The sequence below is a fragment of the Castor canadensis genome, chromosome 8 (genome assembly GCF_047511655.1).
Source record: "Castor canadensis chromosome 8, mCasCan1.hap1v2, whole genome shotgun sequence".
Classification (NCBI taxonomy): domain Eukaryota; kingdom Metazoa; phylum Chordata; class Mammalia; order Rodentia; family Castoridae; genus Castor; species Castor canadensis.
Window position 1 is genome coordinate 97943870 of NC_133393.1, and position 21692 is coordinate 97965561.

At 38.3% G+C, this 21692-nt stretch overlaps 1 protein-coding gene and 1 non-coding gene across 4 annotated transcripts; one reads left to right on the forward strand and one right to left on the reverse strand.

Annotated features, from left to right (window-relative positions):
- Positions 1–966: 966 nt before the first annotated feature.
- Positions 967–20588, reverse strand: Prim1 (DNA primase subunit 1). 3 transcript variants are annotated; one of them, XM_020163206.2, is made up of 13 exons: positions 20428–20588; positions 19745–19902; positions 15846–15952; positions 15701–15774; positions 14347–14444; positions 13829–13887; positions 12568–12677; positions 11648–11736; positions 10762–10900; positions 8825–8894; positions 7417–7508; positions 3667–3765; positions 967–1077 (listed from the first exon to the last, which is right to left on the reverse strand). In XM_020163206.2, exons 1-13 carry the CDS (start codon positions 20528–20530, stop codon positions 1058–1060), a joined length of 1218 nt encoding a protein of 405 aa, XP_020018795.1. In that variant the 5' UTR covers positions 20531–20588; the 3' UTR covers positions 967–1057. The 3 variants fall into 3 exon arrangements, with proteins under 3 accessions (XP_020018795.1, XP_020018794.1, XP_073939796.1); XM_020163205.2 differs by having other exon boundaries at positions 14308–14444; positions 20428–20587; XM_074083695.1 differs by lacking the exons at positions 12568–12677; positions 13829–13887; positions 14347–14444 and having other exon boundaries at positions 11648–11739; positions 20428–20587.
- Positions 18418–18524, forward strand: LOC141426039 (U6 spliceosomal RNA). Its single transcript, XR_012451152.1, has one exon. It is a non-coding gene; the product is annotated as a U6 spliceosomal RNA (small nuclear RNA).
- Positions 20589–21692: the final 1104 nt, after the last annotated feature.

Consider the following 21692-nt stretch of genomic DNA (forward strand, 5'->3'; position numbering starts at 1 on the left):
CCTCTCAACCAATAAAAATCTGGACATAGTGGTACATGCCTGTCATCCCAGCTATGCAGGAAGCATAAACAGAAGGATCATGGTCCAGGCTGGCCAGAGCATAAAAGCAAGACCCTATCTGAAAAATAGCAAAAGCAAAAAGGATTCAGGTGTGGCTCAAGTGGTAAGAGTAAGAGTACCTGCTTGGCAAACACAAGGCCCTGGGAACTACCAAAGAAAAAAAAAGAAAGCAAAACTGGGAAGTGGTTGAATATGCATTTCTTGTATAACTAACTTAAGTACTTATGACTTAAGGACAAAGCCATCATTTATTCAGAAATGAAGTTATAGCCAATGAGTTTAAATGAAAGTCTTGGCTATATTACTGCTCACTTACCTCTATACATGGCAACTGGTAGAACTGAGTGTTTACATCAGAAACCTTAGAATTATCTTTAATAGTAAATTTTACAAAATTATCTGAAATTTACTTATTCCTTGCTTTATTGCTTCTTTTAGGAACCTTGTCACCCTGTTGATAGTTTCAGGAACTCTTTTCATTGTGAATTATTTCTCAACAAAAGTAAATTCTGACCAGGCACAGTGGCTCAAATCTATAATCTATAATTCTAGTCACTTTGGAGGCAGAGATCCAGAGGACTGCAGTTTCAGGCCAGACCAGGTAAAAAGTTTGGAAGATCATATCCCAACCAATGGCCAGGCAGGGTGGCATGTGCCTATCATCTGACCTATGTGGGAACGCACAAATAGGAGGGTCACAGTCTAGGACAAACCCAGGCATCAAGGAAGACTCTATCTCAAAATAACCAATGCAAAAAAAAAAAAAAAAAAAAACCAATGCAAAAAGGGCTGGCAGAGTGGCTCAAGTGGTAAAGTACCTGCTTAGCAAGTGCAAAACCTGGAGTTCAACCTCTACTACCACCAGAAAAAAAAGGAAATTTTGCTTTAAGCATTAAGACACATAGATGGTTTTGCCATATTTATTAAATGGCTCCTGAAGTATCTGATTCTTGCTTGAAGGCAGAAGCTATCCACATTGGTTTGACTGAAGTTATCTTCAGAAATCTTTTTCTAAATCTAAAACAGAACAGATTTTTATCAAAAAAAGAAAACAAAGCACATTTATTTTCACATTCTGATTTGCTTAATGCTTCCATTAAATTCACATCATGCATAAAGAGTTGTTTTCACATTTGCTGAAGCCCACATTATAGACTGAGCCAGTACAGAAAAAGAACACAAAGGACTTAATATGGCCAGTAGGAATGGCAGCATCAGTGTGGCTTTTCAAGTTCAGAGTCATCACTATTCATTTGATAAACATGTATTTGAGTGTCTACTATGAGTAAGACATTATCTCAGGTACTACTTTAACCAATACACATTCAATTAAAAGGTGAAGTGAGAAAGGGTTTGTATTTCTGTAACCTTGCCATAATTTTCTAGGGTACTCATCAATTTCTTGAATAATCCTTTGAACCTCCTCCTAGTTATACATCCTATAGGATTTTATCATTCCCAACTGCATTTTATACTTGATAATCTCCTTAAAACTTTTCCCTGGCTTCTGTGACATTTCCCATCCATCTTTCACCTCTCGACTTCTAAATCATTACCAAGCCTCAAGGATGGTTCCAGTATTTGTACATTTTGGACATTTCTAATGCTACTGCTCTAAAGGCAATAGCTTGATTGGCCTCTCAAGGCTCTATTCTATCTTTTGTTATCTCCCCAGATTTGGTTTTTATAGAAAGTACAAATCATGGTACTCTCTTCTTCAAAACACCTTTAATAACTTCCCTGTTCTGACTGAATAAAGTCCAAACTCCTAAGTCTGGAATTCAAGGTCACCTATACTTTGGTTTCTGACTCCTTCTTCAGATTTTTATATGATTACTTCCAGACGGTTTTTCAGATTGGCTGCAGTATTTGATGACTTCCTGAATGAACTGATGCTTTCTTGCCCTGCCTTTGCTATTCCTTCAAGAATGAACCCTGGAGGGGGAGAAATGACCCAAACATTGTATGCACATATAAAAAAAAAAAAAAGAATGAACCCTGGAGCCAGGTGCTGATGGTTCACACCTATAATCCTAGCTACTCAGGAGGCAGAGATCAGTAGGACCACAGTTCAAACCCAACCTGGGCTAAAAAGAAAAAAAAAAAAAACGGGCTGGTGGAGTGGCTCAAGTTGAAGGTCCCGAGTTCAAGCTCCAGCACCACAAAAAGAAAAAAAAAAAAAAAAAAAAAAAGAATGAACCCTGGAATCTGGTGCTAGTGGTTCATGCCTGTAATTGTAACTGCTTAAGAAGCAGAGATCAGAAGGATCGCAGTCAAGCCCAGACAAAAAAGCAAGACCCTATCTTAAAAATACCCAACATAAAAAAAGGCTGGCAGGGTGGCTCAAGTGGTAGAGTGCCTACCTAGCAAGTGTGAGGCCCTGAGCTCAAACCCCAAAAAAGAACGAATCCTGGGTAGAGACTGAGGAAATCATGGTTCGAGGCCAGTCCAGGCAAAAAGTTAGCAAGGTCTCCATTTCCACCAATAGCTGGGCATAGTGTTACACGCCTGTCATCCCAGCTACTTGGGAGGCTGAGATCAGGAGGATTTCAATTTCAGGCCAGCTGGAGCAAACAGTTCATGAGAAACCTGTGTCAACAGAAAAAGCTGGGCGTAGTGGTGTGTGCATTATCCCAACTACTGTGGGAAGCATAAACAGGATTTCCGTCCAGGCCAGCCTGGGGAAAAAAGTAATACCCCATTTCAGAAATAACCAGAACAAAAAGGGCAAAAGAATGGCTGGCTGGGGATGTGGGGTCAGTATAGACCACTTGTCCAGCATGTGTAAGACCTGGGTTTAGACAGGGAAGAAAAGAATGAATAACCGTGTAAGACCTGGGTTTAGACAGGGAAGAAAAGAATGAATAACCATGCTCCATTTTCCAGTGCTGGACGCTTATCAAATCTGTGGTTTGCAGAAATCTTTGTGTGTGTGTGTGTGTGTGTGTGTGTGTGTGTGTGCGCGCACTAAGGGCTAAGCTCAGGGCCTTGTACTTGCTAGGCAAGCAATCTACTGCTTGAGCCCCTCCACTAGCCCTGTTTGTGGAAATCTTACTTCTACCTCAACAAATAGTATATTAGCATTGGAGATTATTCTTTTTGGTTTTTTTTTTTTGAGATAGAGTCTCCTTATGTAGTGCAGGCTGGTCTCAAACTCAGGATACTCCTGCCTTTGCCTCCCTGGGATTATATGCATGTTCCACCACACCTGCTGGGATTAGAATTCTTAAAGAAATTCACTGAAAAGAGTTCAAGTACAAATGCTACGCTTTTCATGTGAAATGTCAGAGTCCAATCACATATATTGCTCTCAGAATTTTGTACTTTGTTTTGTATGATGTTAGTACTTCTTAAGGGCAAGGAGGCATGGTGGGGAATAATTTCTCTTTGTTGTCACAGTACCTGACATATAGAATGTGTGTAATAAATATGTGTTGACTTGAGTTAAGGAACCTTAATTTTCAAAATCATTAAGAACAGTAAGATAAATTAGTACTTTTTTGAAGAAGGGCAAAGATTAGAGTTCAAAAACTGCTCATTTGCTCGATGCTTTTAAGTACTCAAAGAAGATTCATCTAGATAAAAGGAAAAGGCATAGGGTCTTACCACTCTTCTTGAGAAGTTCTCCTTTCCGGGATCTTTCCAGGTTTTCAAGAAACTGTTCAAATACTTTGATGTAAGGTGCCAGACTGGTCTTCTTATAATCTAAATTAAAAAGCATGGAGGGTATAGCTCAGTGATAGAATACTTGCATAGCACATTGAAGGCTCTAGGTTCAATCCCCAGTACCACAAAAAGAAAAACAACTTGCAGGAACTCCATCTTGTACTCCTCTTGGGTGCATTGTCTGCATCTCTAAAAAATTTTGCCAGGCGTGGTGGCTCACACCTGTAGTCCTAGCTGTTTGGGAGGATGGCAGTTCAAGGCCAGCCCAGGCAAAAGTTAGCAAGACTCCCTCCCATCTCAATCGATTAAAAAACAAACAAACAAAAAAACCTAAGCATCTTAGATGAAAGTCTATATAATTATTTTCACTATTTGGAATACATAGTCGGGATTCATTTAGACAAATATTCACTAACTGTATATTGTATATTAAGTGCTATGCTAAATTTTACAAAAGCATAAGCCATGGTATTTGGTCTTAAGTTTTAAAAGCTTAAAATCACAGAAAATAAAGACATACTAAAGAACTTATGGTTCCCCTAGTCCAACCTTCCCCCACCTCTAAAACATCCTAGACTAATGGCTATGTATGAATAATTGCAATGTCAGGCAGTTCAGTTTATTTTTACAGTTATAGCAAGTTTCTCCTTATAAGGAGACAGATTTGCCTTCTTAAAAATTCCAACTAGCCAGGTGGGGTGGCTCATGCCTGTAATCCAAACTACATGGAGGCAGAGATCAAAATTTAATGAGACCCTATCTCAAAAAACCAAGCTTGAGCTGGGCACTGGTGGCTCATGTCTGTAATTCTAGCTACTCAGGAGGCAGAGATCAGGAGGATTGTGGTTTGAAGCCAGCCTGGGCAAATAGTTTGCGAGACCCTAGATCGAAAAAACCCTTCATAAAAAAGGGCTGGTGGAGTGGCTGGAGTGGCTCAAGGTGTAGGCCCTGAGTTCAAACCCCAGTATCTCTCTCTCTCTTTGTCACATGCATGTGCACCCCCCCAATAAAACAAAAACAAGCTGGATGTGGTGGTGCATGCCTATAATCTCAGCTATGTGGGTGATAGCTATGTGGGAGATGGAATGATCTCAAAGACCAGTTGCAGTCTGAGGCCAGCCTGGGCAAAAGTAGAAGACCCTATCTGAAAAATAAGGTAAAAAGGCTGGGGTGTGGCTCAAGTGGTAGAATGATTGCCTAGCAAGTGCAAGACCCTGAATTCAATCCCCAGTACCACCAAAATAGAAAGAAACAAAAAGCAAAAATCTATCTCCAAAAGCAAAAAACAAAACCTCTGACTAAAAGGAAAATATGGGGCTGGAGATAGCTTAGTGATAACACAGCATGTGTCAGGCTCTGGATTTGATCCAGAACTTCAAAAGAAAAGAAAAGAAAAGAAAAGAAAAAGTTCACAGAGATAATATAATATTTCATTAAAAAACAAAAACAAAAAACTGTGTCAGTTTGGGCACAGTGGTATATACCTGTCATCCCAGCATTTGGGAAGCTGAGGCAGGAGGATCTCAAGTTCTAGGCCACCCTAGGCTACATAGCAAGACCCAGTCTCATAAAACCAAAATAAATAAATGAACAAACAAATAAATGTTAAAGTAAAGATATATACATTGTTAAAAAGAGTAAAATAGTATTAGCAGATTTATTATGGGAAAATTAGCAATCTCCTTTTCTAATTCTGACTTCTCTGTCCTATTGAATGGTACTGACTTTTTAACAAATAAGCACTTTCATTGTTATTTACCAATGAGAGGTCCATTCTCTTAGGCTTGTAGGTGTTTTGGGGGGATGGTAGGGGTAATTAATTCTGAAAGTGCTTACTTAGGATTTTTGCTTAATTCTCAGTGTTCTGAACTGTTAAAATGATGTACCTTGGTAAAGGTCTGTTTTCATTTGATTGTGTTGAGCCCTTTCAATAAAGGGTACATTTCTGGAATGCTTTCCTATAAAACTGTATAGCTTCTTTCTTCTTGTTTTATTTGTTCTCTTATTAGTCCTCCAAATTTATCCTTTTTCTCAGAGTTCTTTCTTGTTCTCCGAGTATTTCTTTTTTATAGTATTCTGATCCTGCCTCATGCATGCACTATCTTATTCTCTGAGGATATCATAGTTAAAAACAAACAAACAAACAAACCCCACCATTTACTTCCTTGCATTATCTGTTTTCCCTGAATTCCTTTATTCTTGTCTTTCACACTGGAGACTTTAAGCAGAATTCTTATAATTATTCCATTAATATTAATAGTGTGCTATGTTTTGGTATTATGTCAGAGCTGTAATAGATGAAGCAATATTCAAGCTTGGATTTTGAAGCAGGATAGCAACATTTGACCAAAAAAAGGTCAGAGACCACATATCTGGACTGTCTAATATGAAAGTCACCAGCCACATGTGCTTATTTAAAAAAATTAAAAATTTAGCAGGGTGCCAGTGGCTCATGTCTATAATCCTAGCTGCCCAGGAGGCAGAGATCAGGAGGACTGTGGTTCAAAGCCAGTCTAGGCAACTAGTTCTAGAGACCCTATCTCGAAAATACCCAACACAAAAAAGAGCTGGGAGTGTGGCTCAAGTAGTAGAGTACCTGCCTAGCAAGCCTTAAGACTGTCAGTACAAACCCCTAGTACTACTTAAAATAAATAAATAAATCAGTTTCTCTATCACATTAGCCACATCTCAAGTGCTCAAAAGCAACAATGTGGCTAATGACTCACCATACTGGGCAGTGAATACATACAATATTTCCATTATCACAGAAAAGTGCCATTGCATTCTAGTCCATCATTTGGGGTCACCATAGAAGATTTGACTTACCTTAGCAGATTTAGAAATTCTTCAGATTCTTCAAATTCTTTAATAATCAATAGTTTAGATATACACTTATCATAAACCCATTTGGATGCATCAAAACTGCATGTATACTAGGTGTTAAACAGCTGTAGAATTTAAGAGAGCAAAATTCAAGCTGTGTGTAGTAGGAGGCAGAGATTGGGAGGATTATGGTTCGAGGCCAGTTCAGGCAAAAAACTTCACTGGACCCCATCAGAACTAATAAAAACTGGGAATGGAACATGTGCCTCTTATCCCAGCTACAAAGGGATAAATAGGAGGATCATGGTTCAGGCTGGCAGGGCATGAATGCAAGACCCTGTTCAAAAGATACCTAAAGCAAAATGGGGGTGGGGGTGTGGCTCAAGTAGTAGAGGGATAAGCACAAGGCCCTGAGTTCCAACCCTAGTATTGCCAAGAAACAAAAACAGAGTGAGATTTAAAACAATTACTATCATTAATTGATAATTTGATTTTATAGAATAGATTTCAGCACTTAGAAATTGCCTACTAGGGCCGGCAAGGTGGTTCATGTGTTAAGAGCACTTGCCTAGCAAGCATAAGGCAATGAGTTCAAACCCCAGTAGCACCAAAAAAAAAAAAAAAAGAGAGAGAAAGAAAAAAGAAGCTGCTTACTAAATGTGTGCTGAATCAAACTGGATTCAGTAATACCATTTAGACAACTGATGAAAGAACAGAAGCACTGCTATAACATTTGTTACTGATTGGGTTTTAGGACAAACTTTGATCCATTCTGATCTGAAGCTAAGGAGAATTAATTACGGGAACGAAGATGGATATTTATATAAAAAGTTTATGCTAACGTGAAGTTTCAGTATGTTCACCAACCTCTGATTTTGTGTTTGATTTCAGATTCAGTTTCATTCTCCTCTTTTTCCTTTTCACCGGTGGAAATGACATCCAATTCACGGCAGACAGAACTACAAGTAACAGAATAAAAGAATTTTGAAGTTGGTTCCTGGTCAGCAATACTCAGTATGTGCTAGCACATGAATCCCTTAAGAATTTCTGTGAAAAAATTATGTGGCTGGGCTATAGCTTGGTGGTAGAGCACTTGCTTAGTATGTGTGAGGAGGGCCCTGAGTTCCACCCCCACCATAGCTTAAAAAAAAAAAAAAAAAAAAAAAGTCAACTAAATTTGGGATAGCCTAAAAACCAAATCAAGGGTCTTGTGCTTACCAGGCAGGTGCTCCACCACTCAAGTCATGTTGCCAAACCATTATTTTTTTTTTTTTTTAAGATGGTCTTGCCATGTAGCCCAGGCTAGCCTTGAACTCAAGATGCTCCTGCTTCAGCTTCCTGAGTTCTACAATTACATGTGTACACCTCCATGGTTGGCCAAAAAAACCCACCATCTCTTTTTTTTGTGAGGTACTGGGGCTTGAACTCAGGGCCTACACCTTGAGCCACTCCACCAGCCCTTTATTATGTTAGGTATTTTTAAGATAGGGACTCGAGGAATTAATTGCCTGGGGCTGGCTTCGAAACACGATCCTCCTGATCTCTGCCTCCTGAGTAGCTAGGATTACAAATGTGAGCCACCAGCGCCCAGCTAAAAAACCTACCATCTCTTCTTGAAGTTTTTCATGGACATTATTGTATTAAAGTCTGGGAAATCCTGCGGTAAAGAAGCTCATTTTGTGTGTGTGTGTGTGTGTGGGTATCAAACTCAGAGCCCTTTCTGGCTGGTTATTTTTGAGATAGGGTCTCGCTTTTTGCTTAGGCAGGTTTGAACACCAATCCTCCTGTTCATGGTTCCCACTGTAGTTGGGATGACAGGCACGTTGGTTGAGAATGGGGTCTTATGAATGATTTTTTTTTTTTGGCTTGGGTTGGCCTCAAACCATCATCTTTCTGATCTCAGCCACCCTAGTAGTTAGGATTACAGGCATAAGCCACCATGTGACTTCCCAATCTGAAACTTTTGACAGGTTTAAGTTGACATTTCCCAGGCTTATCATGATCACTATTGTTATTTTTGGTGCTGAAGACTGAGCCCAGGACCCTAGTGCTGAGCTACACCCCCAACCTTCCAAAACTTAATCTTTTCTTGCAAAATAGCTGAAAACTTGTACTAGTCTATGAAAGCATCATAGCTAATCTTAAAATAAAGTATGCCCATAACTGAAAATACCATTCCTGTGCAGCTAGCTTCCTAAGAAGGTACCTAATATAATCTCCTTCAAATTCAGAACAACATTCACAAATAAAGAATGATCAATGATCCAGAACATACCTTATTGTTGGAACAGTAAATGGATCAAACTGATCCACTTTGTGTAAATCAATGGGCACAGAGATACGACCTGTAAGAACCAGAAGTTAGAAATTTATGACTATACAAATCATTATAGCTTGTCTTCTCTGAGTTATTTTTGGTTAAATTTTTGGCTGTTGGTAGAGTACCTGTGTAGCAAGCACAAGGCCCTGAATGAAAACCCCAGTATCTCTCCCACCCTACTTTTTTTTTAATGAAGGATAGGCTGGGGTTGTAGCTTAGTGATAGAGCACTTACCTTACATGTTTTAGGCCATGGGTTCAATCCCCAGAACCAAAAAAAAAATTTTTTTTCTTTTTACAAAGGGTTAGACTTATTTGATAAGAAAATAGTAAAAAATATAAATTACTTTCATATTAGCTATGCCTTTTATTTATTTTAAAAAATAACAACCCCCCCCCCCAAAACTGGCATTTTTTTGAGACGAGGTGTGCATCACCAAGTCTGGCCACTATGAACATCTTTAGAAAGCATTTTAGAAATAAAATATAGTCATGTGCCTGTAACAACATTTTGATCAATGATAGGCTGCATATATAGTACTGGTTCTATAAGATTATACTGTCTACTAACATCATAGCTGTCTTAGTTTGTATAAATACTGTGATGTTTGCTTAATGACAAAATAAGCTGACACATTTCTCATAAGGTATCCCTGTTAAGTGACACATGACCTTTGATAACGTCTTACTTTTTATAATAGCTACACCTGGGTACCACATAAAAATCATCAAATCTAAGGACTAGGGGTAGAGCACTTGCCCAGCATAAGCGAGGCCCGATGTTAAATTCTCAGCATTGAGGAAAAAAAACAAAAACCAAAAACCAAAAACCTCAAAAATGACATGAGACTAAGGAATTCCAGATGAATAAGTAAGATAAGGGAACTGGGAGTTGTCATTTGAAGATAAGAGTAAAAAGACTGCAGTTAACTTTATAAGAAAGGAGAAAGTACTTAATAAAAATGTATATATAATTTTGAGTGAACATAATTATTTACTCAAACCTTAAATACTAGAATGAGGGGATATCCACTGAAGTAAACTTAAAGTAAGAATTTCTAAACTTATTACTAAAAGAAGCTAAACACACATAGCTGGCAGTTTTGAAGAGGGGCTATATAAATGCATGAACTGGAGAGTCACTATAGATTATTAAAGGAAATGAGGCAGTTTGGAAGAATTGAATGTGTGCTAGAACTCTTTCTAACCACTTTACTTTTTAGACCTTCTTGATAACCCAGTGAGGCAGATACTTTTTATCTCCATTCTAAAGATGAGAAAACTGAGACACAGGAAGGTTAATTTGTCTAAGGTCCTACAATGAGTTGGACTGTTGACATTAAAGGGGATAATTATATACTTCTCCAACCCTTGCACGGGTGGAACAGTTTTATGCCAGTACAGCCATTAAAAAAAAAATCAGTTTCAGCCCATCAAATCTACTCTAGGAGAAATATGAGAGTAAAGCTAAAACTATTAGGGAGATAAAAAAAAAAAACAAAAACCCAAAAACCAAACAACTGAGGGAGACAGCATAGTGGAAAAAGCATAAAACAAAAATTTTGAGTTTTAAGAACTGAACTCTGTCCTTAGCACCAAAATGATTTGTTTTATAGTTTTGGATAAATCACTTTAACTTCTTGGGCTATTTTCTCATCTGTGCAATGACAGTGGTCCTATGATTTCAAAGGTGTTCTCCACTCCAACTGAAAACTTCTACATAGTAGAAAGTCATCTGGTAGCTATTTAATTGACAATGTACTAGCTAACAGAGCAATTCTTCAACCTTTTAATATCAAAGACATATATATTCACATCTAATGATATGCTTGCTAAAAAAGCAAACAAACAAACTACTTTCTCTTTTAGTTTTTCTAATTTCTTTACATTTACCTGTTTTAGGATGAACACTGAATGGGCTCTTCAGTAAATGATTGATTCCTTTGCTAACATTGATATCGAGCCGTGGAAAACAGTATTGGAGCATAATTTCCCACTCCAGCCAGGGTCCACACTTGTCATTTTTGATATTCTAAAAGCAGATAGAAGGCTAGCATGAGGATCAGTAGGAACTTTTGACTATTTCTTTAAAGAAGGTTAAAAAATGGGACTGGGGGCATGGCTTAAGTGGTAGAGCACCTATCTAACAAGAGTTGAGGCCCTGAGTTCAAACTCTAGTACCTCCAAAAAAAAAAAATAAATAAAGGTTAAAAAACAATCTTCAACCATCTTTAACTGACCAAACAATCAGAGCCAAGTCAAGGACTGCATTAAAACTGGGTGCCGGTGGCTCATACCTATAAAACTAGCAACTCAGGAGGCAGAGATCAGGAGCATTGCAGTTCAAAGCCAGCCCAGGCAAATAGTTTACGAGACCCTACCTTGAAAAAAAATCCTTCACAAAAAAGGGCTGGTGGAGTGGCTCAAGGTGTAGGCCCTGAGTTCAAACCCCAGTACTGAAAAAAATAAACAAACAAACAATTGCATTAAGTCAAGCACAGTGGCTTATACCTAAAATCTTAGCTACTTGGGAGGACTGTAGTTTGAGGCCAACCCAACTAGCAGGATCACAGTCCAGGCTGACATTGGCACAAAAGAGAAGCCCTATTTGAAAAATAACTGAAGCAAAAAGGACTGGGGATATGGCTCAAGGGTAGAATGTCTGTGTGGCAAATGCAAGAAGGCCCTGTGTTCAAACTTTAGTACCACCACCACTCCCCCCCACAAAAAAAAGAATTGCACTATTTTATTTGTAAATACAGATTTCAACAGAATATACCTGAGATGAGACTAGTTTCCTCAAATAGTCCCAGCGCTGAAGTGAACTGTGAGACTGCTGGAAGCCTTTTTGAAGATCATCATGAATTGGTGCTGCATCATTAAGGAACACACTCATTTAAGGCGTATCAATGAACAATTCCATTTTTAGTATATATTACAATTCTTTACATATTTTAGAATATAACTGTTAATATCTTCTAAAACATAAATGTTGAACATTTATATCCTTTAAAAAAATCCTCTGTAAGAATACAGCAGTGAGGGCTGAGTGCCAGTGGCTCACGCCTATAATCCTAGACACTCAGGAAGCAGAAATCAGGTTGACTGCGGTTCAAAGCCAGTCTGGGCAAATAGTTCGCAAGACCCTATCTTGAAAACGTTCTTAACAAAAAAGGGCTGGTGGAGTGGCTCAAGGTATAGGCTGAATTTAAGCCTCAGTACCACCAAAAACAAAAACCCAAAAAACCAGCAGTGAGGGCTGGGGACATGCTCAAGTGGTAGAATGCCTGCCTCGCAAGCACAAGGCCCTTAGTTCAATCCCAAGTACAACCAAGAAACAAACAAATCCCCCTCCCCCACCCCAATGATAAAAAGAATGCTAAAGTAATTATAAGGTATAAAGTAAAAGGTTTCCCTGGTTGGCATGTATTTAGACTAAATAAGTAACTATTTAATAGCCATTAATTTTAGCACCAACTTCTAAATGAGGAAACTGATTTACAAAATGGCCTCATTTCTCATTATAGTGCAAATTAACAAAAGAAAAATATAAAAATACAGGAGATATTTTGTGTAAAAAAATTAAACTTACAGGAATAAATATATATGATACATACAAGAATATGCAGGTAGCACATATTTATAATATTGCAGATCAATACAACTAGCTTACATAGAAATGGTCTCAGGAAAGGATATCCTCAGGAACAAGGGCTAAAATCTTATCCCAATTTTCTTTATTTTCAAGAATATCTTGATCAACCAATGCATATTTTTCAAAGTATTTTTTAATTATGTTTATAGATCTTCTGTAGAAAGAATAATAACAAAGTCCCAATACTATTAACAACACATACAATACACAGGTACAACTGCCATTTATTTGGTGGGAGACTTTTGCTTATTTTCCCTAAATTTCTAGAATGTAAAGAGGTAAAATGGGAATAACAGTCCTTTGTCAGTTAAAACAAGTGACTTACTAGGAAAAAAAACAGCATAGTAACTGACACAGAATAGGTATTTGAGAAATGTTTACTTCTTTTTATTTTTTTTTCAGGAATGTTTACCTCTTAGACTATATAACATAGGTTAGTAGCATACAAAGGCAACAAAGTTAGAAAACAACCAACCCAGGAACACATAATCAGTATTAGGATATGGAATATAGTCTATACTTTCTATTCTGTGATGCTTGCTCTAAAATCTCATCAAGTGAGCCATGCATAGTGGTACATGCCTTTAATCCCAGCATTGGGAAGGCCAAGGCAAGAGGAGCAAGTGTTTGAGCTCATATTGGTTATACAGCAAGTTCCAGAACAACCTGGGCTACATAGGGAGACTAGGCCTCAAAAAAAAAAAAGGAAAGAAAACAAAACAAAAAAACCATAGAAAACAACCCTCCTCAAACAAAATCACCAAGTGTATAGTGCTTGTACTTTGCAAATATACTTCACACCTACTATTTCATTTAATCTTTGCGACCACTCTGTGAGATGGGTAGAACAGATTTGGTTTCTCCCAGCACACAGATAAGGAAATGTGAGCCCCAACATTGTATCAAGGTTATAATAAGTTGCAAAATAGGTATTCTTCCCCCTAATGTAATGAACTCTTTCCATTATCCTATAGAAGAGTGAATGCAACGTAAAGAGCCTGGGCTTTGGATTTAAATGCTCAGTGTTAACAATTACTGTGTGATGCTGAGGAAATAATATACTCTCTCTAAAACTCACTTTTATCATCTGTAAATGGAGGTAATGCCATCTCTCTCATGGAGTTGTGGTAAATACCAATGAGAATAATTGTAGAACCTACCAGAGATACTGAAACATAAATAGACCCTTAATTACTTGTAGCTATTAAAAATGCTACCCAGCTGTGAAAATTGATAGATAACTCTAAAAGCATATGCAAGCAAATAAGACACAACTTAAACTACATGAAGTCTTTTCTAACACACCTGACAAAAGGGTGAATTTTTTCACTTAGATGAACTTTCTTTTTAACATCTTGCCCACCCTAAAAAAAAAAATTAAAAATAACTTTATGTATAGCATATAACATAAATAAAAGGTTTCTTTAATGTGTTCTAGTATTCTATTTAAAATTATATAAATTCAAAGACAATGGCTAAATTCTATCAAAGTATAGAAGTGTGGATGCTATTTCATATCATTTCAATACCTGTAACTTTTTGGGTTAACTTTACTGGATATAATTGAACTAGAAAATAAAATTAATCTTCCTTTTGTTACAAAGAATGCAAAATATGAACTATCTTTAAAAAATATAGTTATTAAGACTTTATCATTTGTAAGATCATTTGCTCTAGAATGTGATGTTATAAAAGACAGTTTAATTTTCTATGTCACTTAAACATATCAGACTTGGTAACATGTAGTAAACAAAGAAATGAACCTGTAATTAAGAGGACTTTACCTTTACAAGACTCAAATACTCAACTATCCCAGAACGTACCGCAGAGGACAATTTTCTAACAGATTCATCACAGACCCAACAATGAACACCTCTCCTTCCAGAATATACCCAGAGACGATGCTTAAATCCAAAGTCCTCTGAGGAAGGGAGAAATAATAGGTTTTAAGACAAATCTAGTTCTTGCACATTCCCTTAGTTTCATTTTTTTAACCTGTTTTCTACACATCCTCTCATCTTAACCATACTAAATTACTTGCAGCTCCCTGTGCACCTCATGTTCTTGCCTTAATGACATTACCCACTCTAGTCTCTCTGCCAAGAATTTCTTTCTTTTTTTTTTTTTTTTTTTTTTTGCAGTACTGGGGTTTGAACTTAGGGCCCACACCTTGAGCCATTCCATCAGCCCTTTTTGTGATGGGTTTTTTTGAGATGGGTCTTGCAAACTGCCCAGCTGGCTTTGAACTATGATCCTCTCGATCTCTGCCTCCTGAGTAGCTAGGATTACAAGCATGAGTCACCGGGCACCTGGCTGCCAAAAATTTCTTTATGCCCCAGCACTTCCATATGTCACTGACCAATTGCCATTTATTTTTAAAAACAGCCAGGAATATAAGGGTTAATATATTTAAAGTATTTAGAACTGTGCCTGGTACATAATAGCCCTCTATATAAGAGTTAGCTACCATCATCATCATTACCACCTCTACTGGGAAGTTTTAAAAATTTTTTTAAAATAAAAAAAATTCTTCTTGACACATGGTATCACTAGGTAGCCCAGAACTTACTATGTAGCCTAGGCTGGCCTCAAACTTACTGCTTCTGTCAGCTAAGTGCTGAGATTGCAGGTGTGCATCATCATGCCCAGCTGGGAATCACCATGCCCAGCTGGGAAGCTTTTTATCACCCAATCTCTTCCCACTGTTTTTGCTGAACTCAGAGTCTTCAGCTTGCTAGGCAGGCGCTCAACCACTTGAGACACTATGCCAAGCTTCTTCCCATTCTTGAATGCACTCCTGCTGTTCTATAGCCTTATAGCTCCTTATGTACACTACTTACACAAATATAGTCCTCAATTTTCTTAAATGTCTCTTTAGACTACGTAACCTATTTGAGGTAAGAACTATTATCTTTTACATTTCCCTCATCAAGAACAGTACTTAACACACAAAGTTGCTCAATAGAGGACTGAATTGAAAACAAAACAAAATGAAAACATACTTGTTTGCTCAACAGCTATATTAAGGTTTCTACTAATTTATCTCTTTATTTTCCTCTCATGTAACAGGGAAACATATTAGAAATTTGTAAGATTTGATTATACAACACAGAGACTAATGTTCAGAGGAAAACAGATTCATGTATTTGAGCCCACTCAGACACTGCTGATACTTGCCCTTCAATGCTCGGTCGATGATGCGTATGGCCATTGTCATGAGGGTCCAGCACTTAGAACATATGTCTGCAGAACTGGAGCAGAGTCATCATTACTCACTGTCAGTGATGTCACCCACCCTAACATCAAGGCACCCAGTGCTTACCTGCAGCATCTCCTTACATCATCATAGTCTGTCATGTCAATGTCAAACACCAGTTCTTTTTCCTGAGCCTGGAAAGCTCCCAGCTTCACTGTATTGTGTTGATTGGGCTACAAATATAAAATATTGATCAGTCTCTGTAAGACCCGCCATGTTGTTCAGTATGCTTATACTCTACCCACATGGAAAAAGTGGCTAGAGAAATGAAGATACTATATATAATGTCACATCTTTGTCAGTTAAGAGTTCATTCCTTTGGATCCTACACATCCAGAATTGCTAGTTGTAGTTTTTGCATACTTTAAACAGGGTTTGATGAATATATATCCACTGTAAATATTTGTTGGTTGATAGAAATAATAAGGCTATTTTTAGGTTTCTGACAAGGAAAAGTCCATATAAATAATGCCCTATTGCAAGGTGTTTTAATGACCTTTACTTGTTATGTACATGTAAGTAACATGTTTGTATTTATTTTAAATTTTTCAATAAATTCATAAAGTTCTCTCCAATTAGTTTGAACTGAGACTTTATATTATAAAGACTTGTGGTATGAGCCAACAGCGCTGGCCTTTTTTTTTTTTTAATTGATTTTAGGATTTCTAAAGAAACCAGAGAAAATAGGTAAGGAAAATTATGTTAAAGCTTCCTAGAATTGAAGGACACGAGCTCATTATTATAAGGGTCCATCAAATAGCTAGTACAATAGATTTAACAACAACAACAAAAGATGCACACTAAGATGCATCATTGTGAAATTTTAGAACATTGTGGACAGGGAAGAGAGAAAATCCTATGAGCCTTCATAGAATAAGAAGCAGAATGGTGGGCAGGGGTGGCATGGCTCATTTGGTAAAGCTCCTGCCTAGTGAGCTCAATGCCCTCAGTTCAAACCCTTATACTGCAAACAACAACAAAGAGAATCAGAATGGCGTTAGTCTTTTCCCCCTGTAGTACTGAGAATTGAACCTAGGGCCTTGTGCATACTAAGTACTTGCTCTGTGAATAAGCTACACCCCCATTCTCTTTTTTGAGAAATTTAATAAGTTTTCCCCTTGCAATTGTTCTCCTCCCCCCCGCATAGTACTAGGGATTGAACCCAAGGCCTCTCAAACTAGGGAAGTGCTTTACCACTGAGCTACATCCCCAGCCCAGGTTTATTTTAACATGTTTTAGTTTTTTGGAGGCACTGGGGTTTTAATTTAGGGCCTCACGCTTGCTAGGTAGGCACTCTACCACTTGAGCCACTCTGCCAGCCCCCAACAAGTTTTTAAGAAAATAATTAAAAATAATTTTTTAAAACGTGGCCATTAGTCTTTTTCATAACAACACTGTACACTAGTAGATAATATAGCACTGTCTTCAAAATTTCTATGGGAAAATGATTTCCAAACTCAACCATCAATCAAGTATAAAGCCAGAAATTTATTTTCCAGAAACATAAGGTATCAAAAATTTTTGTCTTCCATAACCTTTTTTCAGGGAGCTCTAGGGGTACCAAAACAAGGGAGCAAACCAAGAAAGAGGAAGACATGGGATTTGGGCAACAGCAGTGTCACATTAGGAAAGAGGTGACAAAGGAAATCAAGGTGATTACAAGATCACATTTATCTTTCAGGCTCAGAAAGCAATCACTTCAGATGGGAGGTCAGAAGGCTAAAGAAATTTCAAGATGAAATTGACAAATTACCTGATGGGTCTGCATTCCTTGGGAGATCTACACAGTTAGTAGAGTATGGGGTTGAGTTAATGATCTACTAATTTTTCTGGGAAGCAGGGTTTGAGACAAGAGTCTCACTTGGTAGCTCTGGGTGACCGCAAACTATGTAGTCCAAGCTGCCCTTGAACTTGAATTCCTTCTGCCTCAGCCTCCCTAGTGCTGGGATCATCTAGGCATGCACCACTATGATTGGCTCTAATCCTAATTTTTAATCTGACAAAAATTATACTAGAAATACGTGGGAATGGGAGGTTTTATGTCCCAAATCTTCAGCTACCAGAGTGAAAGGTCAGTAGGTAATGCTTAAATGGAAAAACGGAAGAAATATAAGCATGTTACTTTAGAAATAAGGAGCCAAATACTGCAATCAGCTAAAAGAAAGTGGTTGTCTGTGGGTAGCAGAAAATGGCAGAAGGAGCAGAAGTTTGATTTTCAGCCTAACAGAAATACTTGATTTGGTAAACTCTATGTGCATATCTAACTGATAAAAACTACAAAATACAACAAGAAATAAAAATCTGCAGATGCTTCTTTCTTGACCCAATTAAAAAAATCAAACTCTTTTCTCCCTCAAAGTTAGGGAGGAGAAAGTAGAGTGGCACCTTGGTTTGTCTAAGAGTTTCATTTTCAGTTTTATTATCACCCTATAAAAAGAAATAAACTATATTAAAGCATGTTTCTTGACTGCTTTTTTTTCTTACTTCTTCCCTGTTACTCTGATGATGGGAGACAAGTCTGGGATTTAGAGAAAAGCTGGGTTCAAGTCCCAGCTCTATCATTTAGTAGTTGTAGACCTTGAACAAACTACTGAAGTTCTCCTGGCCAGCTACCTCTTTTGTAAAGAGAATGAGGCCTGTGCTTGCTTCAGCAACACACACACTAAAATTGGAACAATACAGACAAGATTAGCATGGCCCCTGCACAAGAATGACATGAAAGTTCATGAAGTGTTCCATATAATAGGAGAAACAAGCAAGTTACATATGAAAAACCCTATTCAATCCCATTCCCTAATGTTTGTATTTTTAGAAAGGTAATTTTGGTTTATTCATTAATTCAACGAATACTTACAATGTACTCTCAGTGCCAGGTGCCATTCTAAACACCTAGGATATACTGGGTACAAGGGAAAAGAGGAGTGACAAATTGTAGTAGGCCTAATTGAGAAGGTGCTACTTAAGTAAAGACTTGAGCTCGCAGAGTGGCTCAAATGGTAGAGAGCCTGCATAGCAAGCATGAGGCCTTGAATTCAAACCCTAGTGCTGCAAAAAAAAAAAGATGAAGTAAAGACTTGAAAGAGGTAGATGACAGAGTAAACCAAGCAGAAATAGATTCTAGGCAGTAGAAACAGCTTAAGCAAAATCCAGTGTGACAGGAGTGGAGTGATACAAGCCACCAGAGTATGGTTTTGAGCAGAAGAATCGGAGTTGTTTTAAAATGATCATTCCAGGTTAGGAGAACAGATCATTGGTAAGTATTTTCCTAGCATGTGCATGGCCCTGGGTTTGAGTCCCAAGATTGAAGGAAAAAAAAAAAGCACAAAGGAAAGGATCACTTTGGTTAGTGTGCTGGGAATGGACTCTAGAATCTACAGGGGTGAACTGTTGGGAAGTTTTTACAGTAATTCAGATAAGATGATGATGGTAGCACAGTATATATTTATGATCTGATTATATTTATAATCTATCCATCCATCCTAGAAAAAGATTTCCTAATGGAACAAGTATGGGAGTGTGAAATACTTAAGCTTGAGCAAGAACTCCAAATGCTGGAAGAGAATACAATTCTCTTTTATTTCCCTCTCTTTTACTTATTTATTTATTTTAATTTATTTTTTCTTTTATTCATATGTGCATACACTGTTCGGGTCATTTCTCCCTTTTCCCCCCACCCCCTTATTTCCCTCTCTTAAGCCATGTTAACCTCCTCATTTAGCCTTGTAGGCAGATACTCAAGTTTTTTGCTCTAGTGAGAATGTAACCAACTCATTTCCAAATGATTTCCAGTCAGTAATGTAGAGTGTCAAAGAATAAGAAAAGATTATGATCCACTTGCAAAATCAATTAATAGTGTAGATCTTCAACTATGATAAACTCTGAAATTTTAATTTCAAAATCCTGGGCACCAACCCATTCTTGGCTTACAAAACAAAATACATTAAAAAAAAAAAAAGATTTCTTACTCTGTGGGAATAGACGGCACCTATATCAATCTTGTATGGGTTCATTTTCTGCATCTCCTTTTCCAGATCATTCTGGTTGTTGAAGGACTGGTAGCGAATGTAAATATCATCTTTCAATGTGAATGAAAACTCACGGTGTTGAAAGTAATTCTTTACCACTGCAAAATAAGCGTACATTTTAAAGTCAACTTGGTTCTTTATTCAGCTTAGGGCATTACACCTGTTTAGGGCTGGATATGTTTAATGAGTTCCCTGTACCCAACACTGTTCTACATGCGAAAATACAAACAGAACCCCGTGCCTAATTTAAAGAGGTTTACCGTCCCACATTTGCTAGGGAAAAGTAAAAAGGAGGAGAAAGAGGCAGAAATATTTTAAATATGCAATGCCACCTGTCCCTTCTCTAGTGGTTACAACTAACAGATGCAGCTGTGAGGAAGAACGTGTCGCCTCCTTCCAGGAAAGTCTCTAGGTCCCTGTTGCAAATCACGCCAATGCAGCTTCGGGCTACCACCAAGGAGCCCCCTTTGCACCGCCGGGAGAGGAGGAGACAGTGCATAAAGGCGTCCGACACTATGGCGCACAGGAGGCACTTCATATTGTCACTTAAGCACACCCCACCCGGAACTTCCTCGCACTCGCCTCCCGACTCCAGTACCCACTGCATTCCTAGCCTCCATCACCTCCGCCATAGTTGAGCCAGCGATAGTACTGGGCGTAGGGAAAGAGCCTCCGGTAATAAAGCTTGAGCAGCTCGGGCAGCTCGGCAGGGTCAAACGACTCCATGGCCCGGGAAGACGAACTCCCCAAGAAACACCACGGGAATTGGCGGGAACGTTCGGCTCGCCGCTGCGCAGGCGCGTTGAGGCCGCACCCGCTCCCTGGGTTTGCAGGGGCCGCCGGGAATTGTAGTTCAGCATGCTCTTCGGCGCTGGAGACTTGTCCATTGCAGGAAAACGGTCTTCTGGAGAAGGAGTGACCTGCAGCATACTGTCTTTGGTCGCTCAGATAAAGTAAAGAGATGTTCTGTGCAAACTTTGAGTGTTTTCAAGAGCTTTAGGAAGTTCTTCATAGGATTATTAGGTCCAATATTGGAAAAAAGACTAACCAAAAAGGAAAGGCTATTTATTCAGAGCTTGGTATAGCAGAGGAATCAGCCACAATCATTCGCATTTGGTACACACTCAAAGGAAGTTAGAGGAGTGGGAGAACTTTATAGTGGAAAAAAAGAGGAAGGCTTCAGGCGTGCTCAGATCGGAAGCTGATGGCATGTAATACTATTAGGATGTCCTAAGGAATTGGTTAGGGGGTATATTTGGTTTTCTCTGCTTGGAACAAAATTGTAATTGGAAACAGGGACAAAATTAGGGAAGCTCTCAGTTATTAGTAAAGTCCTGACCATTTGAGGACCGATGTTATGGGGGTTATTGTTTTCCCCTTTAGACCATCACTAGACAAGCAGTCTGACTTTCTACAAGTCTGACTTATGGTAGCTGGCTTTGGGGACTGTTTATACAAGGGGGTTGGTTTCTTTGGAGGTTGCTGCAGTAGGGTCAGAGTTCTTTTGCTGTTGCTGTTTTTGCACTAACATATTTACACACACATAATACACACACATATATGTTTTCACAGTTGTTCTTATCCAATTATATTTTTATTGTACTTTTCTCACTATGTATTCCAGGTTAGCCTTGAACTCAAGATCCTCCTGCCTCAGTCTCCCGAGTACTGGGATTACAGGTGTGTGTCACCACACTGCTATTTTTATTTTTAATTGGCACATATATTGTACATATCTCTGGCTACAGTGTGATATTTTGATACCATAGAGCTCTAGAACTTAATTCTCCTATCTAACTGTATTTTTGTATTATCAACCAACCTTCTCTATCCCATTCTCCTCCTCCCTACACTTCCCATCTGGTAATCACTATTCTACACTTCTATG

Excerpts from the sequence above, each read along its gene's own strand:
- Prim1 (XM_020163205.2), bottom strand. The coding sequence starts at position 20,530 with ATGGAGTCGTTTGACCCTGCCGAGCTGCCCGAGCTGCTCAAGCTTTAT. Across the intron at positions 12,678-13,828 it reads AAAATTCACCCTTTTGTCAG|AAGATCTATAAACATAATTA; the intron begins GTGTGTTAGAAA and ends TTCTTTCTACAG. Across the intron at positions 7,509-8,824 it reads TTTACTGTTCCAACAATAAG|TTCTGTCTGCCGTGAATTGG; the intron begins GTATGTTCTGGA and ends TGTTACTTGTAG.